Source organism: Callospermophilus lateralis, chromosome 1 (genome assembly GCF_048772815.1).
Source record: "Callospermophilus lateralis isolate mCalLat2 chromosome 1, mCalLat2.hap1, whole genome shotgun sequence".
In the NCBI taxonomy this organism is placed as follows: domain Eukaryota; kingdom Metazoa; phylum Chordata; class Mammalia; order Rodentia; family Sciuridae; genus Callospermophilus; species Callospermophilus lateralis.
This window is the reverse complement of record NC_135305.1, coordinates 215,400,916-215,424,184: the sequence shown is the minus strand read 5'-3', so window position 1 is coordinate 215,424,184 and position 23,269 is coordinate 215,400,916. Positions and strand designations below refer to the sequence as shown.

The following is a 23,269-nucleotide window of genomic DNA, read 5'->3' as shown; positions in this document are numbered from 1 at the left end:
AACTTAATTTTATTATTATTATGTTTTTAATTGTTTTTATTTTTTACCTTTATTTTTTTTTATTTTTATGTGGTGCTGAGGATCGAATCCAGGGCCTTGCATGTGCTAGATGAGTGCTGTACCGCTGAGCCACAATCCCAGCCCTTATTATTATTTTTAATTATTATTTTTTTAGTTTTTGATGGACCTTTATTTAATTTATTTATATGTGGTGCTGAGGATCAAGCCCAGTGCCTCACACATGCTAGGCAATTTTATCACTGAGCTCCATCCCAGCTCCCAGATCTTGTCTTCTTGAAAATTTGGATGATTTTTATTCATCATGGAGTTTTTGCATCCATTATGGTATTTAAAAATAACATTAAAATAATATTGCAGCTGGGTGCTGTGGTGCACACCTGTAATCCCAGCGGCTTGGGAGCCTGAGGCAGGAGGATCATGAGTTCAAAGCCAGCCTCAGCAAAGGCGAGGCAAATAAGCAACTCAGTAAGACCCTGTCTCTAAATAAAATACAAAATAGGGCTGAGGATGTGTCTCAGTGATAGAGTGCCCCTGAATTCAATCCCCAGTACCCCCCAAAAAAAACTGTATTGCATTATAGTTGGCCCTCTATACTACATCTACATTTTTAGATTCAATAAACTACAGATTGAAAATGTTTGGAAAAAATAATTACATCTGTACTGACCATATATGGATATTTTCCTTGTCATTAGTCCCTAATGATACAGTATAAAAATGGTTTAGAGGGCTGGGGCTATAGCTCAGTTGGTGGAGTGCTTGCCTTGCATGCACAAGGCCCTGGGTTTGATCCCCAGCACCAATAACAATGACATTGTATCAGGTATTGTAAGTCATCTAGATCCTGTAAGTCCACAGGAGGATGAGCCCAGGTGACATGCAAATAACACCTTATTTTATATAAGGGGCTAGAGCATCTTTGCTTTTTGGTGTCTGCCTCGAACCAACTTCCATTGATGCTGTACTGAGCTTTTTGGCTCCACCTTCCGTTTTGTGGCTGTGGCCAGAGCCTGGCTGTCCTCACCCCACCCAGTGTTGGAACCCAGCTGGTCAGGGAATTAATCAGTAGCTCATCCATTTATCCACCAGGGGGTGCCCACCCATCATCAGCTGCAGAGAAACGGAACTCAGACTCTTAGAGCAGGAAAAAAAGCACATCAGCAAGTTTCAGATCTTTTTTTTTAATTTCCTTTCACAGTAGCTGAAGGCTTTGTTCAGCCATTAAGGAGATAAAACAGGAACTCCTGTGCCTGAGGGAGGCCGGGAAACCTTTCTGCTTCGTGGAGAAGGGAACTCCTAGAAAAATACCCCCTCAAGCCTGGTGCACTGGCGCACCTGTGTGATCCCAGCCAGATGAGAGGGAGGTTTGCCAGCTCAAGCCCAGCCTGGGCACCTTTGCAAGACTTGGTCTCGAATTTAAAAAGGGCGGTGGATGTGGTAGAGTACCCCTGGTTTAAATGCATGGTCCCAGGGCTGGGGGTGGGAGGGAACTTCCACCAATAACCTCACCGAACATTAAGAATGTGTCAGTGGATTTAGGACCCTCCACCATCTCAGAGATGTTTCATCAACGTGGAGCTAAAGCAAGCTTTCTACCTCTGAGGTGTACCTCTCGCTCCTAGAAGACACTTCTCTCCTTCTTTTTTTTTTTTTTTTTTTTTTTTTTGGCGGTGCTGGGGATTGAACTCAGGGCTCACACATGCTAGGCAAGCACTTTACGACTGAGCCACATCCCCAGCCCCTAGAATTTTACTTGACCTGATTCTTTACAACCTGAATTTTACTTGACCTGTTCTTTCACTATATCGTCATGTTCTGCATTTGTGGATTCCACCAACTGCAGATTGAAAACTTTTGAATCTCAAGATGTTGGGTGTGGTTGTGCACACCTGCAGTCCCAGTGCCTGGGGAGGCTGAGGCAGAGCATCACAAGTTTGAAGCCAGCCTGGGCAACTTAGAGATCTTGTTTCAATAATGAAAAATAAAAATGACTCAGTGGTAAAGTACCTCTGGGTTCAACGCCCAGTTCAACAACAACAACAACAAAAAATTTTAAATTGTATCTGCCAGGCACGGTGGCACACACCTATAATCCCAGCCACTTGAGATACTTAGGCAGGGGGATTGCAAGTTGGAGGCCAGCCTCTGCAACTTAGTGAGGGCTTTGGCAACTTAGTGAGACCTTGTTTCAAAATAAAACATAAAAAGGGCTGGGGATGAGGCTAAGTGGTAAAGCACCTCTGGGTTCAATCTATTGAGCACACAGACTATGCTTTTCCTCATCATTATTCTCTAAACAATAGAGGACAGCAACTGTGTACAGGAGTATTTACTTTGTATCAGGAATTACACTGTCCCTTGAGATGATGTAAAATACATGGGAGGTATATACTACATCAAAGTGTCTACATCTATTCTTCTGCCGTGTATAACTAATTAGAACAAATAAATTAGGGCTGGGGCTGTAGCTCAGCGGCAGAGCGCTTGCCTAGCATGTGTGAGGCACTAGGTTTGATCCTCAGCACCGCATAAAAATAAACAAATACAATAAAGGCATGATGTCCATCTACAACTACAAAGAAACTTTTTTTAATTAAAAAAAAAAATACATGGGAGAGTGTTCTAGGCAAACACTACTCCTTTTTAAAAAAAAAATTTTTTTTGTTATAAATGAACACAATATCTTTATTTTATGTGGTGCTGAGGATGGAACCCACTGCCTCACACAGCCAGGCAAGCGCTATACTGATGAGCTGCAGCCCAAGCCCAACTACGCCCTTTTCTATAAGGGAGTTGGGCATCTGTGAATTTTGGTGTTTGTAGAGGTTTCTGGCACCACCCCCTGTGGATGCTGAGGGCAGCTGTACTCATGAGTAAGCCAGCATGGCCTGACTTGAACTTGGGAGGGCCTCCATGTTCCCTTGAACTTGAACAGGCTGATGGGATGTGTCAGCCATTCCTTTGCATGACCACTGGCTCTGCTATGTGATGCCTTTCGTATCTGGCCTCACTGTGTCCCTTCTCCCCAACAGTCTTGGCTGAAGTTGCCGACAGAGGGAAGGAGGAGAAGCCTCGGAGCGTGGGGGCTCTGTCCATCGTCCTGCCCATTGGTAAGCACGGCCCAGCGCAAGCCCCCTGTGACCCCAGGCTCATCCTGCTGGGCCCCTCACCTCCCTCAAGCACGGAGCAGCCCATCGTGTGGCCTGTTCACCACCTTGACCACTGGCTATTACCTACTTCCTCTAAACCCAGCCACAGCCCCAGTTTCATTCATCTAACCAATATAATTAAGCACCGACTGTACTGAGCCCACTTCCAGACCTGTACTGGGGACAGAGCCAGGAAGCAACGTCTTACCCCTTGGGACTGCCAAGGGGCACAGTCAGGCAGCTGAGGTGCCAACTAGGGAGAGGGCAGCCTGGGTTGGTGCTCCCAGGGGGCCTCAAGCACCCCTGAGGATTCCGCTGTGCCAATGTGGGCGTTTGCAGGTGACCTAACACTGTCCCTCTCGCCCCTGCTAATAACAGTGCAGTGACCTTTCTTTTTCTGAGGAAGTCCTGTTGAGGGGGCCCTAGCACACTTGCAGAGACCCACAGCCTGAATTTTGGTGCCCATTTGTGGGTTGACAGACATGGCAGGTCGGACCCTCCGGACTGGGGGTAACACCCACCTGGGGCCTTCCCAGCAGAGCCCAGGCCTCTAAGAATCATAAAATCCAGGCAGAGTGAGCCCTTGCCTGTCCCCTGGATCCACTGAGATTGGCACTGTGAGGACCCAGGGAGGGGCAAAGGCAGGGGTGCCGGGGCTGCCCCGTTCAGAGAGCAAGGAGCTAAGCGCCTCTCAGCACTGGCTGCCCCCCTCATCGACCAAGGCCAAGTGAAGTGGCCAGGTCGGGCGCAGCTCAGCCTAACGTGCTTGAGGCTCTGCATTCCTCTCATCTCTGCAAAAAGGAAGAGTGAATTGTGGCCCCATATGCAGAGGGAAATCCCATTTCTAAAAAATCAGTTCCCCAGTGTGCAGTTAATCACGGAAGAATCGAGGACAAGGAGCTACCTCTGGCGTCAAGTGGAGCTCAGTCCTGTCTGTGGAGGGTTTCCCTTTGAACAACGAGGGAGGGCTGCTTTGCGTTCAGAACAAAACCACCATCAGGTCCGAGGCCTGGGGTAGGTGTTGTCTGTGCCACTAAGCAGGTCCCCGTCTCAGGGCCAGCCACGTGACAGGGCCACTCTCCCCTCCCACAGTGCTGCTTGTCCTCCTCTGCTTTGGGGCCTTCCTCGTCTGGAAGAACTGGCGGCTGAAGAACATCAACAGCATCAACTTTGACAACCCCGTGTACCAGAAGACCACGGAGGACCAGGTCCACATTTGCCGCAGCCAGGACGGCTACACCTACCCCTCGGTGAGAGGCTTAGGGAGGCCAGAGCCTGGGGCCCCCGCCAGCCCTTAGCAAAAGGTCCTCGAGGGCCAAGGCAGGCCCAGGGTGGACTCTTCTGTCCATGTGCCCGCTCAAGCCCACCAAGCATTAGGCCTTCCCCTAAGAGTGCCGAGTTTCTTGACCGGGAGTGAGAGGGACATCCGATGAGCAAATAGAGGAGTCAGCTGGTGGTAGAGGAAAAGAAAGTCAAGGGCCAGGGTGCGGCTCAGTGGAAGAGGACTTGCCTACCAGGTGCAAGGCCAGAGGATGGCAGAGAAGGGTTTTGAGGGGCTGGGAGCAAGGGGATGTGATTTTAGATGAAGTAATCCAGAGCAAGCTTCTCTGAGTGAGTGGGGAGTGTGAGGAATGCAAAAGTGGTCAGTGCAACAGCCCTGAGGTAGGACAGTGCCTATTGGTTTGAGGCCCATGTGGATGGATTGGAGAGAGTGGGAGGAAGTGAAGGCAGGGAGGTGATAGGGTAGACCCCAGGAGGATCTTGTGGGCTGCAGGGAGGACGTTGGGTTCCCTATGAGTGAGGTGGGAGCCATGGAGGGTTTTGAGCAGAAGACTCACCTCAGGTTATCACCAACGCCCTCTGGTGGCTGTGCAGGGAAGAGACGGTCAGGGACCAGGGTGGAGTCCAGGGTGGAGTCGTCAAGGGCCTGGTCTGGGAGGTGAGAAGTAGATGGACTCTGGCCATGTTTATTGAATGTTGGACTGATCATTTCCGGTGTTTACCATCTTGTTGACAGAGACAGATGGTCAGCCTGGAGGATGATGTGGCGTGAACAGCTGCTGAGAGCCCAGTCCCTTCCCGGAACCTGTTGCCACTCATGGGCAGGAAGGACACTTTCTCCCCGGGCCCTTGACCACTGGCTGTCACCTACTTCCTCTAAACCCTTCTGGCACCCCCAGGGCTTCCGTCTCCTTCAGAGTCAGCAAAGACCAAAGGCGCCGCTGGCCACCAAAGCCTGGTGCCTGTCTGCCAGAGCTTTGTTTTATATATTTATTCATCTGGGAGGCAGAACAGGCTTCTGACAGTGCTGGGGAGCGGGTTCTGCTTGGGGTTTTGTTTTTTCCCTTTCCGTATGAAGGAGAAGAGGAAAAGACCCGAGGAGCCTGGATGAGTCTCAGTTCCTCTAAGTTCAGCCCTTTTCTTTCCTGCATCATAAAGAAGCAGAGGACAGTGGAACACAGGAGGAGAGGCAGCAAGTGGCTTGGAACACGTGACAGCAGGTGTTCCGAAGGTCCCACCCCCAGCCCACGCCCCTCCACACTCCGCCTCCCTGCTGCCAGAGGGAGCCTGACCCTGGAGGGGAAGGGCGCCCCCTACTGCTAAGGCAGCACCGTCCGCGCTTTCCCTCGCCAAAGCTTTGCCAGTTCCCCAGGAGAAGCCTGAGTCACCAGTCGCCCTTAATACTCGTGAAGTGCCTGAAACACCCGGTTACCTTGCTCCTGGGGACGCCCAGCCTCCGCCCTCCATGAATCTGCCAGCCCAGGTGTGGCTGTCGCTGGACTGCGCCCTGATCCCGCCCACCGGAGCCTGCGCTTCGCTTCTTTTGATCTCCTCGCACTTTTTCAGTTCAGGGTTGTACATTGTGTAAATGTGACATTCTTGTTATTTTGCACTGTTTTCTGTCACGTGTGTTGGGGTGGGGTCACTGGCCGGAGGTGGCCCGTGTTGGTGAATGCAGGAGAAGATGCATGTGGAGGAAAGAAAAGGTCAGATCACTGGGGACTGCTTCAAAGCCATGATTGCGAATATTTGGAATAGGCAAACCCTCCCGCATTATTATTATTATTTTTTTCCCTTTTTGCCAGTGCAGAGGGTTAAACTCAGGATTTTATACAAGCCAGGCAAGCGCTCTGCCCCTGAGCTCCCAGGCTGCTTGCTTTATTTTCTTAATATCTGCCAGGTCACTTCTATGCAAAAGTCCCAGAGCCATTAACCTCCCTGTCTGTGATCCTCAAAGGCTGCCCACGAGAAACTCACAGCCTTTCACCCTTTAGGGAATCTCCTCTAGGTCATTTGATGGAACTTGAAAAGCCAGGATTCTTCCTGAAATGGCCACAAATTTTATCATTGCATGGTTGCAGGGATGAGTCAAAGAGACGGGCGGCCTCCCGTGGATCCCCACACAGAGACATCTGAAGGGACTCTTACTGGCTCAGTACGCAATGATCAAACACTGTGACTCCCTTAGGAAACTGTGCTGGTCTTTTCTTTCTGAAGCATGTAAATAGATCCCTGTGCAGCTGGTAGCACTTGTGGTTATGTTTGCACTTTGTATATTTTTGAATGTTGTCATATATATATATATATATAAATTATTTATTTTTGCAAACCCTGTTTGCTGCAATCGTTGGTGACATTTCTAGGGGCTCTGCATTAGGGGTAGTGGTCTCTGAGATGCTTCATCTTTATGTACAAAGATTATTCACACGGACTGGACCGTGTAGCTTGTTTCAGGAGAGTGATATCCAGGTGTCCTTGTAATTGCTTCAGGGGTATGGACACTTGCTTTTTAAAACACTGTATAGATTTTTTTTTTTTTTTAATAGCCTGAATGTCTTACTGTGATCAATTAAATTTCTTAAATGAGCCATCTGGCTAAACCTGATGTGGTATTCCTCTATTTGCTTTCTTCCTTCATTGAGTAGTGGACTAGAGTCCTCCAGAGAAAGTTCCAGAAAGGAGCACAGAATGGGCTGCAGCCTTCATGGAGTGCTGTGATTCCTTGTGGGTGATGTCACGCTCGCTGGTGATTTCATACTCCACCAGGTGCTTCTGTGAGTTAGGGCTTTGCCAGGTTCCCAGCTCCATCCATTCACTTGATAAATATTTATTGAGTGCTTACTGTGTGCCAGGCACTGTTCTCAGCATTTGGGACAACTGTACGTTGAGTCCTACTGTCTTCATGGAGCTAACATTTTAGATAGAAGAGGAAAAATAGATACAGCTAACCCTCCATGTACAAGTTCCACATCCTTGGATTCAATCAACTGCAGATACAGATATTCGGGAAGAAAGGTTGTATCTGTGCTGAACGTGTGTGACATTTTGCCCTGAAGAGTAAGATGTAACAGCGATGTCCCTGGCATTCACCTGGCAGTGGGTATTACAAGTCACCTAGAGCAGATGTTGGGAGGATTGCGTGGGTTCTACACAGATGTTATTCCATTCTATATAAGGGATTTGAATGCCAAAGACTTTGGCATCTGTGGGGGTCCTGAACCAATCCCCCACAATAAGAGGGAAGATTACAAATAAGTATCTGAAAGGAATGTTCCAGAAAAAATTAAACACAGCAATGGGCAGACAAATGATTGGCAGGGAGAAGGGCCTTCATCTAAGGAGGGCATTTCTAAGGAGGTGACTTTTGAGTTTGTCCACAAGCAAGAGAAAGAACTAACAGGTGGAGACTTGAGTGTTTGGTTAAAGGAACAATGTTCCAGCCCCCCTCCGCCACTTGGTCCCATCAACACCATCCCCCTCTTTCTCTCTTCCTGTATTTTTTTTTCCAGTGCTAGGGACTGAACCCAGGACTTCCTGTACACTTGGCAAGTGTTCTACCACCCGGCTACACCCCCAGCCCAATGGTCTACACTTCTGAAGGACTTTTCCCTTCACGCCCTTTTCTAGACTGGTTGAGCTAAGATGAAGGCTAAAACTGACGCTCACATTCAGTGCTCGATATGAAAATTAAGAGATTTCACAGCCCAGTGCAATCATAAATTCTGTCAATCCTGGTCTTATTCCTTGGAGGGATTGTCTGGTTAGAGTCCCGGGTCCCTGGGCACCGGCACAGCTGCCCACTTGAGCACCCTGTCCCTCCATCCCCTCTCATGCTCCCCAGCATTCCCTGCCTGGGCTTTGAGGGAGCTTCAGAGCTCTTGTCTCAGAGCAGGTACAAATCAGAGCCTGGGTGGCGCTGGCATATCAAACTGGGGCAGGGCCAGAAAGAGCCCCGCCGGGCATGGTGGTACACAGCCATAGTCCCAGCCACTTGGAGGGCTGAGATGAGGATCACCTGAGCCCAGGAGCTCAGGACCAGCCTGGGCAACATAGGGAGACCTCGTGTCTAAAGAAGTTTAAAGGAAAAAGAAACAGCCTACAGCAGACAAAGAACTTAGGCACTGAGGATGTCGCTCAGTGGTGGAGCCGTTGCCCACCTGCCTGGCACAGCCCTGGGCTCCATCCCCAGGCCTGGTGGTGGGGTGGGAGGAATAGAGAAAGAGAGAAAGGAAGGCTAAAAAAGACAAAACAGAAAAAAAAAAAAAATCACAGGGAGGTACCAGCTCACACTTCTTGGAATGGCTGTAATTGGCAAAACAACATGAAACAACAGAAATAACCAACTTCGGCAAGGATGTGGAGAAATCGGAACCCTGGAGCTTGGCTGGTAAACTGAAGGGGTGCAGCCACTATGGAAAGCAGTATGATGATTCCCCTCCCCCCAAAATCATCCAATTACCGTAGGATCCAGAAATTCCACTTTGGGGTACAGACACAAATACTTGAAAGCAGAATCTTGAACAGACATTGGCCCAGAAACACCATTCCTAGCCCAAAGGTGGGAGTGACCAACGTGTCCAGGAGGGACAAGCTGTGGTCCCTCCACACAAGGAAGAGTGACTCAGCCTTTGAAAGGAAGGGATTCCTGGCATCCTACATAGGGCTGGCCCTCCAGGACATTATGCTCAGTGAAGTAAGCCAGGCACAAAAGGGCAAATCCTGCCAGGAACGGTGGCCCACACCAGGCATCCCAGCAACTGGAGAGGCTGATGCAGGAGGATCGCAAGTCTGGGCCAGCCTGGGCAACTTAGCTAGACCCTGTCACAGAATAAAAAATAAGAAAGCCTGGGGTTGTAGCTAAGTGGTAGAGCACCCCTGGGTTCAATCTCCAGTATCAAAAAAAATTAAAAATAAAAAGAGAGGATGAGATGAATAATATCATTCCCCACACTGGAGGTTGCACAGTGGTCAGATCTTGGAGACAGGAAGTAGGATGTTGGGAGCCAGCTGTTGGGGAGGGGATGGGGCCTGAGTGCTTACTGGGGACGGTTTCAGTGTGGGCAGATGGAAAGTTCTGGAGATGGACATGATGTACAACAGTGGAGACGCTCCTAACGCCATGGACGGTGCATTCCAAAGGGTTCTGATGGCAGATTTTATATTGTGTATTATTAGAAGTAATACACTTCTAGCTGGACAGAGTGGTGCAAACGCATAATCCCAGTGACTCAGGAGACTGAGGCAGGAGAACAGCACATGGGCGACCAGCCTAGCAATTTAGTAAGGCCCTGTCTTAAAAATTAATTAATTTAAAACAATTTAGTACTGGGGATTGAACGCAGGGACACTTAACCACGAAACCACATTCCCAACCCTTTTTATTTAACTTTTTATTTTGAAATAGGGTCTCACTAAGTTGCTAAGGACCTTGCTAAATTGCTGAGGCTGGCCTCGAACTTGTGATCTTCCTGCCTCACCTCCTGAGTCGCGGGCGTTCTAGGAGTGTGCCACCATACCTTTTAAAAGACCAAATTTGGAGGAGCCGGCAGTGAGGCAAACTGGAAATGAACAACCGCAGAAGCTTCTGGAAGGGTGGAGGGTGCCGCAGAGGGTAATATTGGAGACGCAGAGCTGCTGGGAACCAGACAAAGGATCTCTGCAAATGTTGTCCTGGCAGTGACAGGGGACAGACCACAGCCCATCCCTGCCTCCTGGCCCCCGACCAGCGCCTCCCACTGGCTGAGCCCAACGGGAGCCACTTGGTAAAGGAGCCTGGGAAACCAAGGGGGGACACACCCGGCCAGCGACCTCGGATAACATCCTGGCCTTGCCCTGATTCTCTGGGTGTCCTTGGGCACCCTAGAGCCTCAGTTTCCCCATCAGAACCCAGCTCGATGCTAATCCCGGTGGCCGGGCCTCGGCGAGGGGGTGGGGGCTCTGCCGTGGCCGGGGACAGGCACGGGGCCTGCTATCTTTTCGGTGTCCACCGGGTGGCACTTCCTTCCTTCCTTCCGCCTTTTGTTTTGGGAACGTTCCAAATCGCCTCCGGGAGAGAAAGCCGAGCAGCCCACACGGGCAGCGTCCGGGGCCTGCACGCGGCGTTCGATAATTGCTTGATTGAATGAATCGATGCTCAACCGTGTGGCAAACAGGATCAACGAGCCGGGGTGGCTCCAAGTACAACGAGGAGGCCCGGGAGGGGGCGAGGGCGCCCCGTGGGGGTGAGGACACGGGTGGCCCAGGCTGGGCAGGGAGGCTGGGAGCAGGGCTGGGGTGGGCAGGGTGGCCCGAAGAGGCCAGAGGGATGGACATTCCTGACGTCTGGCCCGGGCTGCTTACTGCGGAAGAAGTTACTGAAAATCTTGGGGGGCTGGGGGGCGTGGCTCGGCGGTGCTTGCTTAGCCCCTGGGTTGCATCCCCAGCACCGCAAAAAATAAATAAAATTAGACAAAAAGAGCAGAGCCTCTCAGGGGTTAATTCTGCTTCTCATGATGGCTCCCTGAGGGAGGGACAGTGACAGCTGCCCATTTTAAAGAAGGGAGAGGGGAGGCCTGAGGTCCCTGTGGCCGGGTTTGATGCTCTCTGCCTGCAGTTCTCTGGGTTAGAAGGGGCCCTAGGGAAAGGTGTCCACTGCGGGCTGGTCCCCCGGGTCTGCAGGGTGAGGGGTGCGGGCCCTGCAGGGTTAGGGGCTGTGTGCGCATGTGCGCACACGCGGATGGCGAGAGTGGTCAGGGTCTCTGTTGTCCCACTTGGAAGCTCCCAGGTCTCTCCAGGACAGGATGGGTAGTGGGAGGAAGCAGTTTCCCCAGCCTGACTCCTGACTGGCATCCCCGGCTGCCCGCTCCTGCCCCCTGGGCTGACGTCCCTTCCAACCCAAGGCGTCCCAAACCACAGCTGTCTGCGGCGAGTCAGCCTGGAGCCCACAGGGCTGCACACAGGGCTGAGGGTGGAGGCGGGCGCGGTGCTGCCCTGACCCCCGCTGGCTGCGCCCCACCCCGCCCCCACTTGCAGGCAGTGATTTTCCGTCATGAAGGGGATAAGAAAGCAGCTGAGGTTCTGTGTGACATGGCCCAGTTCATGTCACCCCACTGAGCAGGGCGGCACTCTCAGGCCTCCTGGGTTTCCTCCAGCTCCCCTCCTGGCAGCTCCCATTTCTGTGCTAATTCCTGCTCTGGGAGTGGGGGTGTCCCTTCTTGCTGAATCCTGCTTCTCCCTGAAGCCTGGGTGCCTCTGGAATGGGGCTTGAGGGACTTGGAGGGAGATTTGGGGGTAAATAGTGAGATCAGTCACCAAGATGGCCCAGGCTGCTGCACTGTGACTTATGTCAAGAGCTCAGTGGTAGAGCCCTTGCCTATCATGCACAAGTCCTTGCGTTTCATCCCCACCACCACACACACACACACACACACACACACAGGGGAGTGGTCAACGGCAGGCAGGTTCCCTTGGATCACTACAGGAATTTGAAAATTCTCCCCACATTCCTCTGTGGACTGCAGGCCCATTGTGATCAAGGTCCCCTCCAGGCCAGCTTCCTTGCTGCACTTTGAGCTTTCTGTCCCCCTGCCTGGGAGTTTGTCTCTACACCTTTGTTCCCTGGGGACTTAGATCTGGGCCCAGTGACCTTCCATCCTGGGGCCCCCTACAGAGTTCTCCCTCCCACAGCGTTTTATTTTCTTTAGTTCATTTATCACCAACTGAAATGATCTCATTCATGGTCCGAATTAGCAGGACATGCTCTGGACTCAGAGGACTTGGATTCAAACCCCACTTCTGTCACCTGCCTGCAAAACCTGAGATTAATGGCTTTATCTAGGGTTCCTTCGGCCCTTGCGGGACCTCGTGCGGCCTTTACTGGGTGTGCTCCTGCGGGAGGGCTGGCAAGACCTGGGCAGCCAGCCTACACTTCTGAGTGAACAGGAGAGGCCACCAGGAGCGCTGAGAGTGACCAGTGCAGGCCACAGGAGGAGGCGAGTCACCTGGAGGCTCCGGTCCCAGACCCAGTCATGCCCACAACCCACAGCCAGTCCTCTTGGCTTCTTCTTGGCTTGTCAAGGGCAGCAGGAGGATGGTGGCTTTGCATTCTACCACCTGCGCTGGAGTCCGGCCTCTGGACTTGGATGCTCTGCCCCTGTTTCCTGTCTGTAGATGGAGAACAACCTTGACTCTGCCTTACCTAGTTCTGCAGGGTGGGTTCACAGTAAGGGACACCAGATGCCAGGCCACAGGAGGGCTCAAGAAAAGGACATGGCCACCCCTGCACTGCCCTTGCTCAGTGGCCTAGCACCGTCTTGAGGATCCACCTCTTCCCTGCAAAACTTGGGAGGGCATCAGGAGACGCCCAGCACCAAGCTGATCTCGGGGCCACTCGAGGGCTTGGCCTGCAGACCTGATACAATTGTGGTTCTGTTTTCCAGGGAAGAAACACTAATGTCAAGCCAGGCCACCTAGTGACACCACGCCTGCAACAGGACAGCAGGGCACTGCAACGTCAGCCTGATTTGTCCCCTTTGGGGCTCCAGCATGTGCGGCCGTGGGTTCCACTGTGAACTCCTGCTTCCCTCCTGGGTGCTCTGCATTGAGGACAGACCCCTCACAGGCCAGGTCCCACCTGGGAAGCGGAGATGATCCTTCAGCTCAAGTCTGATCTCAGGCTAGAAGTGAGAGCTGACCCTGGGGTCCCAGCAGTGTGGTTCAGAATCCAGGGTGTCACTCCTGTGACTTAAGGCAAGCCCCCAGACTGTCCGTGCCTCAGTTTTCACATCTATAAAGGTGTCTTGGATGGTGCTGGGGCCAAGTCCCCGTCTTGCAGGTGACCCGATTCCTCATTCCCTGGTTGTGGGGACTTGAATTTCATTCCTACCTCAGCAGGTCTGGGCCCAGTACTTCGGGAGCCTCTTGAATTCGAGAACAAGCTAGTGGCCATGGGACGGCTCTGAGAGAACCACCAGGGTGGGGGTGGGGCTCGGGCTGGAGGCTGCAGGCCGAGGCTGTCCTGGGCACGGGGCCAGCGCTGGGCAGTGAGTCAGGGCCCAGGCATGGGGAGAGCAGAGGCCTCCCCGTCCCTGTGAGATCAGGCACCTCCCTGCACCCGCCTGCTGGGCCCCACTCGGCCACGTTCCTCACCCACTCGCTCCCTCTGTAGGTCAGTGCTTGGGTTGGCCAAGGTGGCAGAGAAGCCGGGGAGCAGGATGAGGGGCACATAGTCCCTCTGAGCTTGGGCGCAGGCTCCCTGAAGGGACTGTCTTCTCCTTGGGGAAACAGGTCCAGGATGCTGGGGATGAGTGGCCATCAGGGGACACCCCCTCCCAGAACAAAGCCAGCTTCTCCTTCAGGAAGGAGAGCTGATTCTGGGGGAGGAGGGCACTTGAAGCCTGGGCCAGGGCCAAAGATAAAAGCTCCTTGTGCCCTTATCTGTGCCCTGCAGCCTGCCAGTCTGTTTGCAAGACCAGAGGGAAACACGCCCCTTCTCCACCCCTGGGCTCAGCTATGGGCTGGGGCTGCGCCATGCCTGGCTCCTGTGGTCCTGTGGGTGAACCATCTGGGGCAAACATCCTGCCCCATGTTGGCAAGAATGGCCACCAAGGTGACAGCAGCTCCTCAGCCAAAGGCCAAGGGGCTGATGCCAGACTTGCAGACTGGCCTTGTGTGTCACTTCTCCCGGGGACACCCAGCAATGGCTGAGACATGTCCTGTTGTCATGAGAGCAGGAGCACTGGTATTCAGTGGGCGGAGGCAAGGAAGGCGCTAAATGTCCCACATCATCCAGGACAGCCCTGACAGCCTAACCTGTCCCCAGTCACTGGGGCTGAGGAGGGAGAGCCACATCTGCTCCCAAACCTTGTTTGAGGCTGACTGCTGGTGTGGATAGGGCTCTGCTCTCTTTTCACGTCATGTCCAAGAACCTGGGGTGCCTCCCAGTGGAGGGAGAGCACTGGCCTGCACATAGGAGGCCTGGTTCCATCTCCAGCATCAGGGGAAGAGAGAAGTACAGACTCTGTGGTCCTAGGCTACAGTGTCATTGTAAGGGGAGGTTAAGTCAGTGCCCTACAGCTGTGTAGCCCAGGTCAGGCCAAGATCCCACCCAAAATCAGGAAGAAAAAGAAACATTGCAGCCAGGCACAGTGTCCCAGGCCTATAGTCCAGCTGCTCAGGAGGCTGAGGCAGGAGGATCCTACTAAGTTTCAAAGCCAGCCTCAGCAACTTAGGGAGGCCCTAAGCAACTCAGAGAGACTGTATCTTAAAAGAAAATATGAAGAAGGGCTGGGATGTGGCTCAGTGGCTAAGTGGCCTTGGGTTCAATCCCCACTAACAACAACAACAACAAAAGGATAATAAAAACTCCTTTTATATACAAACATTTTTTTCTTTTTTTATTTGTTCTACTTAGTTGTACTTGACAGCAGAATATATACAGATATTTAAACTGAGCATCACGGAGCTACCCACCACCCGCCAAGACCGATTCTGCAGGTCACGAGGCTCCTGGCTGCCACTCGGTGTCTACCAGGCTCCAGAGGTAGTCACTGATGAATTTCTGGGAGAGCTGGGTGCTGTCCAGGTGGATGGGCTGGGCCACGCTGGGGCCGTGATGGACTAAAGGTTCCAATGCAAGGAAAACCCCTCACACACCTGGCCCTTCCACAACCTGGAGGCGGGGAGGGGACTGCCATTTTAACATTTAATTGATTTTTTTTTTTTTTTTAAACTTTTGAGAAAGGGTCTTGTCTTGCTAACTTGTTGAGGCTGGCCTCGAACTTGTGAATGTCTTGCCTCAGCCTCCAAAGTAACTGGGATTACCTGGCTTGGTCAGCCTTTAAAAAAAAAAAAAAAAAAAAAGTTTAAGATACTCAGGTCTAACACAGTGGAAAAACAAACCCCAAAATAATACCACCAAAAAAAAAAAAAAAAAAAAAAAAGATATTTAGAGGGGCTGGGATGTAGCTCAATTGTAGTTTAAGATTACGGGTTTAATTCTCAGCACCCCTTACAAAAAGATATTTAGAGACTAAAATACATTTTCATGAAGAAAAAAATTAAGATGTTATCTTCTTAAAAAGTGTGAAGTACAGCTGCGTGTGGTGGAGCATGCCTGTAATACCGGCAGATTGGGAGGCTGAGGCAGGAGGATTGCAAGTTCAAAGAGAGCTTCAGCAGTTCAGCCAGCCCCTGTCTCAAAACTGGCTGGGGATGTGGCCCAGTGTTGAAGCACCTCTATGTTCACCCTGGGTTCAGTCCCTGGTACCAAAAAAAGTAAGGGGCTGGGGCATGGCTCAGGGGTAGAGTGCTTGTCTCCCATGAGCCAGGCCCTGGGTTCCATCCCTAGTACCACAGGAAAGGGAAAAAAGAAAAAAAAAAAAAAAAAAAAAACCCAAAATACAGAACATTTCTTTAGTAGGGCATGGTGACCTGTGCATGGTTTTGGTCCCTGCTATTGGGAGGTAGAGGCAGGAGGGTCCCTTGAGTCCAGGAGTTAGAGGCCAACCTGGGTAATACAGGGAAGGCTCAGTGGTAGAGTGCTTGCCTAGCATGGGTGAGGCACTGAGTTCTATTCTCAACACCACATATAAATTAATAAATAAATAAAGGTCCACCAACAACTTAAAAACATTTTTAAATAAATAAATACACAAATAAATAAATAAATAAATGTAGCAGACTCCACACCTTACCCACATTTAGGCGTTAAGCACCATGACAGTGCTGGGCAACCTCACCACCGTCCATTGGCAGAATTTCATTCCCAAACTGAAAGTCTGTCCCCATGGAACACCAGCCCCCCTCTGCCCCTGCTCAGCCCCTATGAAGTGGCCGCTGGCCCGGGGGAACTGCTCACAGCTGTCTGCCGCTTCTCTCCTCGGGTTCTCGCGGGCCTCCAGCCGCAGGACCTCCTTCCTTAGGGCGGTGCCCGGTCCAGGTGGAGCACAGCTTGCTCAACTCACCTGCTCACCCTGCTCAGGATGTCAGACTGTCTCCCGGCCATCTGTGACCAACGCTGCTGTGAGCCGGACACCGAGACTGCCACACCCTGCTGCTCTCCGTTCTTTTGTGTCTATTCCCAGTGGCAGGACTGCTGGGTCCTAGAGTGATTCTGTTTCTAGTTTTTGAGGATCCCACACACCCTGTTCCAGAGCGGCTGCACCCCTTCATATTCCCACCAGTTTCTCCAAAATAAATAAATAAATAAAAGGATACTGCCTTTGATCACTCCTGGCTCGCTCTCGTAATCCCACTCTATTTTACTAATTCGGTGATAAAGTTGAGCCGTATACCTAGACAAGGGCGGGAGGGGGGGAGGGGGAGAGAAGAAAGTTACCCCTGCATCAACTTGAACCTGCAGCCGCAGGACGGGCCGCAGGCTGGGCCCCAGCACACGTTCCTGGAACCTACACGGCAGAAGGGATGATGACGGTCGTGTCCTCGTCAACGTCCCTCTCCTGTCTTTCCAGATCGGCCTCCAGCTCCCTGAGCTCCTGCAGCTCTCCGGTGAGCTGAGTGCGGCAGGTCGTTAAGGACCCGGCTCGGAAGGAGACCACCGCGCTGCGCGGGGGGCCCAGGCACCAGGATCCCAGGGCTTGCTAGGCGAGTGCCCACCCCGAGCCACACCCCAGCCCCATGCAAGGGATTTCTAGGGAGGACGATGGGCACGGTCAAGGATATAGGAGGCTGGCCTGCAGACGGGCATCGTCCTCAGCCGCCCTCTGGAGCTCGGCCTCCAGCTGCTGTAGCTCCGTGTTCCCCTGGCAGTTGTGCTCCTTTGAGTGAAGAAGGCTTTGGGCCACCTCTTCCTCTGCAGCCAGTGTCTCTGCAGAGGGAGAGAAGGCTCCTTGGGGTCTGTCCCCCCACCCCCAGGAGGTCCCAGAGAAGGGCATCCCACCCCCTACTGCAAGCTGCATCGCCACTTCAGATCACAAGTCCATTTCCAGAGTTGCAGTCAGAACTTGCACATTTTTGCCACAACACATTTAAATACACCAAAAATTGTAAATATGGAATCTGGCCCTTCTCTCTCCTTTTTTTTTTTTTTTTTTGGTGGTACTGAAGATTGAACCAGGGGCAGTCCCAAGCCCCTTTTATTTTGAGACAGTGTCTCTCTAAGCTGCCCAGGGTGGGCTTGGCTTGTAATCCTCTGGCCTCGCCTCCTAGGGTACTGGGAATACAGATGTGAGCCACCCTGTCTGGCTCTGGTCCTTCCTGTAACACTTGGTCTTTTATTTTATTATTCATTTTTTTTTGAGAAAGCGTCTTTCCATGTTGCCCAAACTGGGCTCAAACCCACAATCCTCCAGCCTAAGCTTCTGGAGCAGCTGGGATTGCAGGTGTGCGCCAAAGCAACTGTGTGGTTTTGGTGGTACTGGGGATGAACTGGAGCCTCATTTTAGGCCCCGGCTCTACCATCAAGGTGCACCCCAGCCTCTAATCATAATTTACAACAAAAACAAGTCGTATCAGGAAGCCTAGAACCCCGGGACTCCGTTTCCACTTCCTAGTCACCATCCAAGCCTGGCAGCTCCTGTCTGGCTCTGATTCTCTTCCTTCCTTGTGAGAGTCCACTGTCCCTCCAGGGCCACCCAACAGTTTCTAACTGTCCCCTTGCTTTGACTTCTCCCTGAGTCAGTATGCTAATTTATTTCCCTCTGGGCCTTGAGTGGCGGCATTAGAGGATGCAAAGTTGTGCCCTGCTCAGAGAAGGCTCCTTGTCTCCAGCGTAAGGCTCAGAGGCACTGTAAGGATGGCCTTGGGCCTTAGCCTAAGCAACTCCATTTTAAAACTCCAGTTTGAAACCTGGCAGGCAGCCTACAGAGCCCTCCAGTACCAACAAGCCATCTCTCCCCACCCTGACGAGCTCAGAGTGAAGCCTCTGTCAGGTTGTCCTCACCCCATAAGGGGGAGAGGCAAGAAAATCAGGGTGGGGACCACCAGACCTGATGCTGTAACCCCAGGGCAAATGATGTCACTGAGAAATCCCGTGGGAGCTGGTAGGGATTGAAAGGGTGGTCAGAAGCCCCAAATTTTAGTATAAAAAAAGCAAATGAACAGACATTCAGCCAGCCGACCCTGGTGTCCTCACGCTGAGAGCCTGATGAGGACCTGGACTGACACCCCAACTCTTCTCATTGTTTGCCTGATCCTCTGCTTCTTCCTCACTGTTCTCAAACTCTACAGCCACATCTTGATGGTAAGAGCCACTTCTTCTCCCTAGGACCCTATCCTCAACTGGCTGTCAGCTCCACCCTAGGAGAGTCCTGCCTTGGGTCCTGACCTGATCAGGGCAGTCTGAGTGAGTGTCTATCTGCTAGACTTAAAGCCTAAGGCTTGAGACTTTTGATCTGACACTTAGCTTTTAGCATGCAGAGGGAATGTCTGTCAAGCGTATCTGCAGTGCTTAGAATTAATCTAGAATTGTTTGCTGTGAACGGATTCTGTCTACTGCAGTGCCTAGAATAAAGGATTGTCATTTTCTTGATTAAGAACCTATAGAGTGGAATTGTATTGAGTGATTTGAGTGAATAAAGCATTGAAAAGGACAGAAGTCCGTGGACATTCTTTATGCCTAAGTCGCCCTTTGCCCATTGCGACAGTCACCTGAGAGTCTTTTTCTTTTTGGTTCTGACTTCGGGCCTCACCGTGGTGTCCATGCTGTCCTAGAACTTCTGGGCTCCAGCTATTTTTGCTGCCTCCACCTGCGGAATAGCTGGGGCTTCAGGCAGGCACTGCCGTGCTGGCTTCCCGAGGACCCTGACCAGCTTCTCACCCTGCCACCTGCTGTCCTCCCCACCCTTCCTTCTTCAAAGGTGCCACAGTTTTCACAGCCCTGGGCTCCCTTCTCCTGTGCTCCAGGATGTCCCTATGCTCCTGCCTCCAGGCACACCCAGCCTTCGAGATCCCCTGGGAAGCTGGGCAGGGTAGCAACGGCCTGTAACCCCAGATACTCAGCCACTTGGGAGGCTGATGTAGGAGGATCCAAGTTCAAGGCCAGTCTTTGCAATTCATCGAGACCCTGACTCAAAACAAAAAATGAAAAGGGCTGGGGATGGGGCTCAGAAGTAGAGCAGTGGATTCAATCCTCAGTACCAGAAAATAAACACAAAAATAAGGTTCCCTGGGAAAAGAGCCTCTCTGGCAGGTGGGCTACTCCACAGGCTGAATGATTTATCCCTTGTTTTCTTCCTTGAATCAGAAACCACATCTTTTACACCCCATATATCTCCAGACACTACCCGGAATAAACACATGTTGAACAGAATACTGAGAAAAACAAAAAACATCTTAAGAAGGCTACTGTGTTTCTTCCAGAGTCAGAGCAATCTGCCAACCCACGGAAGACACAGGTTAAAATGCTTCCAAAAGGGCCTGCATTTAAATTCTCAAAAACTGACGTTAATGTTTCATCAAAGCATTTCGTGTGGCCAGGTGTGGGGGAGCACCCCTGTTATCCCAGAGGCTGGGGTGTCGATTGCAAGTTCGAAGCCAGCCTCAGCAACTGAGTGAGGCCCCACAGAACTTAGCAAGACCCTGTCTCAAAATAAAAAGAGCTGGGAATGTGGCTCAGTGGTGGAGCACCCCTGGGTTCAATCCCTGGTACCAAAAAGAAAGAAAAAAGTATTAGATGGTATTTGTGACAACCTAAACACATACACACACACTCCTGCAGCACTCCGACCCTCGAGCAGCCACTGTGAACTCCCAGGGGTTCTCCCTGGCACGGATATCCACATTTAATTCGCTTATGTGGCCATTTCTCCCCATGTCTGTGGGGGATGGTGCCTACCGATTTCCTGTCCTGATGGCAGAGGGCTGGCTGGCTGGCAGACAGGCTTTTCACCCTTCACCACCCTCCCACTCAAAACTCAACATCCCTCCTTGCTTCTTCCCTGGGTTGATCTCCTGCTGTGGGTGTCCATAAGGCAGCACTGTTTGCTGGCGTGTTGACCAAGTGCCATGGGATGACCCAAGAGTTCTTTGTCCAAGCCTTATCAAAAGCCCTCTGCAGAGGGTACTTTTTATTTTTATTTTGTCTGGTGCTGGAGATGGAACCCAGGGCCACAAACATGCTCAACACTCCACCACTGGGCTACGACCCAGTCCCAAGGCAGGCGGTTAAACCCATCTCTCCATCTGGGAAGCAGAGAGACTTGCCCACTAAGCAGCTCCTCACCGGATGTGCACGGGGTCTGTGTACCTCAAAGCCCAGGTTCCCTGGAACAATCTCAGTTCCTTCAATCCCCAAACCATCAGTGCAGGGGAAAGTAAAGAGGAGGGAGGGGGCCGGGCTCAGGGGCCCACGCCTGTAATGTCTGTAATCTCAGTGGCTCGGGAGGCTGAGACAGAAGAATCATGAGTTTGAAGCCAGCCTCAGCAATGGCGAGGCGCCAAGCAACTCAGTGAGACCCTGTCTCTAAAATACAAAATAGGGCTGGGGATGTTGCTCAGTGGTCGAGTGCCCCTGAGTTCAATCTCTGGTACCCCCCCCCAAAAAAAAGAGTTGAAAACAATCTTGAAGAGATACATGCACACTCGTGATCATAGTAACAGCATTATTCAAAATAGCCAGTGTCCACTGACAGACCATAGATAAACACAGTGCGGGCATTCATACAGTGGACTATGATCCCCTGCAAAAGGAAGGAAATCTTGTCACAGGCTGCAGCGTGGACAAACTTTCAGGACATTACGCTAAGTGGAATAAGCCAGTGAGCAGAGGGCAGTCGCTATGGAGCTCACTTACCATCACAGCCAAGTTCATTGAGATAAAGTAGAGTGATGGGTGCCAGGGGCTGGGGAAGTGAGGAGGGGTGTTAGTGTTGATAGAGACAGGGCTCCAGTTTGGGAGGATGGAAATTCTAGATATGCATGGTGGTCCCCCAGCAGCGCGAATGTACTTAATTCTGCTGAACCTAGTGCTTAAAAATGACTAAAGTGAACTTTGGGAGGTTGTTCAGTGAGAGCAGCAGGCCAATGTCTGGACCCCATCCCAGCAAAAACACACACACACAGCTAACAAATCTTATGGTTTTTTGTTTTTTTTTTGGTGGGGGTGGAGGGGTGCAGTCTACTGGGGATTGAACTCAGGAGCACTCAACCACTGAGCCACATCCCCAGCCCTATTTTATAGCTTATTTAGAGATAGAGTCTCACTGCGTTGCTTAGGGCCTCACTTTTGCTGAGGCTGACTTTGAACTCATGATCCTCCTGCCTCAGCCTCCCGAGCCGCTGGGATTACAGGCGTGCTCCACTGTGCCCTTCCCTTATGTCAGGGTTTTAATTTTACCAGACCAAAGAAAACTTAGTAGCCTTAAAAAAGCAAGCAAGTGGTAGAGTGCTCGCCTAGCATGTGTGGGGCCCTGGGTTCGATCCTCAGCACCACATAAAAATAAATAAACAAAATAAAGCTATTTGTCCATCTACAACTAAAACAAACAAACAAACAAATAAGCAAGCAAGCAAACAAACAAAAAACTCTGGCAAGGTTAACTGCAGTGACAAGGGCAGGCCCTTCCTGCTCACCTTGCAGTCGCTGCTCGGCGCCGTCCTGCGTCTCCAGCAGCCGCTCCAATATCTGCTCCTGGCGCCCCAGCAGCCGCCGCTGCTGCGCCTCGGCGCGGTTAGCGCTCAGCAAGCTCAGCAGTCCCTGGCTCACCTCCTCAATATCGCGGAAGGCAGCCATGACGACGCCAGGACCAAACCCGCGCAAATTTGACTGCCCGCGGGGTACGCCCCTTCCCGAGGGGCTTGGTTTCATTGGCTTATTTCTCAGTCAGTCAAAAGCGATGGCCAGTAGGTGCAGCGAGGGGGCGTCTCGGTATGTGGGAGGACGCCTCCGGTTTGGCTGGTGCGCTTGCGCTGGCTCTTCTATCAGTCAAAGATGATGACCAATCAGAGCGGCGGGGGGACGTCTCCGGGAGGTGGGCCTGCCGCGCCTGCGCAGGGTGGAAAGCTGCTGCCCCGACCTTGAAGTTTTTTTTTTGGCGGGGAGACCAAGGTCCGGTGCCAGCTGCGTGCAAGCAGCGGTTGCAGGGGCAAAGCTTCGGGCTGCTTCTTATGGAGCCTACGTTTTACAGTGTGTGTATAGGATACACACAACAAACATAAAAAAATTGGTTACCAAAATGAAGTCTGCAGTCTCATTGGGTTCCAAATTCAGCTTTGCAGTAGCTGTGCGCTGTGTTATCCTGGGCTAGTCACTTAACCACTCAGTGCCTTACCTTCCTCCTCAGTAAAAGGAGGGCCATAATTAGTGCCGAGCTCAGGGTTGGTGTTAGGATGAAATAAGGATTGTGTCTGGTATTCAGTAAAGTGTTATATATAGGTGTTAAGTGAGACTCACACATGGAATCGAGTGGGTGGAGTGCCTAAAATACCCTCAAACCTCACACTATGTGAGGGTTTACAGTTGAGGAAAGACAAACGACACAATTCAGTGACATGGCCCTCAAACTGTAAAGGTATCGCTTTGTGGGGGCGGGAGTCATGATTAGTATTTTCTACAACATAGAATAGAGAAAAATCAGTGCGTTCCAAGCTCGGCTCCAGCTGCCAGGGAGCAAAGTGAGGAGTCACAGTGGAACCTTCGGCAAACTGTCAGGGTCCTGACGGGCTCCATCATCTCCCTCCTTAGCTTATTTACAAGAGACAGGACTTGCTGAGGGGCTGCTTATATTTTTTTTAATTGCTTATATAGATAGGGACACTGCTTTCCTGGGATTCCTTTGAAGTCCTAGGAAAGCAAGGGGAGAGACTCATGTACACAACATCCATACATTTTTGGATTTTCTGCACCTTTTGGCTTGTTTGTTTTTGCAATACTAGGGATTAAA

General features: G+C 51.5%; 2 protein-coding genes across 3 annotated transcripts in view; one reads left to right on the top strand and one right to left on the bottom strand.

Moving 5' to 3' along the window:
- The window catches only part of Ldlr (low density lipoprotein receptor), a 39,043-nt gene extending 32,004 nt beyond the window's left edge, over positions 1 to 7,039 (top strand). The window contains exons 16-18 of the mRNA XM_076871317.2: positions 3,054 to 3,131; positions 4,263 to 4,420; positions 5,188 to 7,039. Of these exons, the coding sequence (XP_076727432.1) occupies positions 3,054 to 3,131; positions 4,263 to 4,420; positions 5,188 to 5,223 (272 nt within the window). The 3' untranslated portion in view covers positions 5,224 to 7,039. The remainder of the gene's footprint in view (positions 1 to 3,053; positions 3,132 to 4,262; positions 4,421 to 5,187) is intronic.
- A 7,788-nt stretch (positions 7,040 to 14,827) lies between these two features.
- Positions 14,828 to 22,151, bottom strand: Spc24 (SPC24 component of NDC80 kinetochore complex). 2 transcript variants are annotated; one of them, XM_076871296.2, is made up of 5 exons: positions 21,960 to 22,151; positions 17,112 to 17,256; positions 16,842 to 16,946; positions 16,647 to 16,723; positions 14,828 to 15,047 (listed from the first exon to the last, which is right to left on the bottom strand). In XM_076871296.2, exons 1-5 carry the CDS (start codon positions 22,117 to 22,119, stop codon positions 14,926 to 14,928), a joined length of 609 nt encoding a protein of 202 aa, XP_076727411.2. In that variant the 5' UTR covers positions 22,120 to 22,151; the 3' UTR covers positions 14,828 to 14,925. The 2 variants fall into 2 exon arrangements, with proteins under 2 accessions (XP_076727411.2, XP_076727421.2); XM_076871306.2 differs by lacking the exon at positions 16,647 to 16,723.
- Positions 22,152 to 23,269: the final 1,118 nt, after the last annotated feature.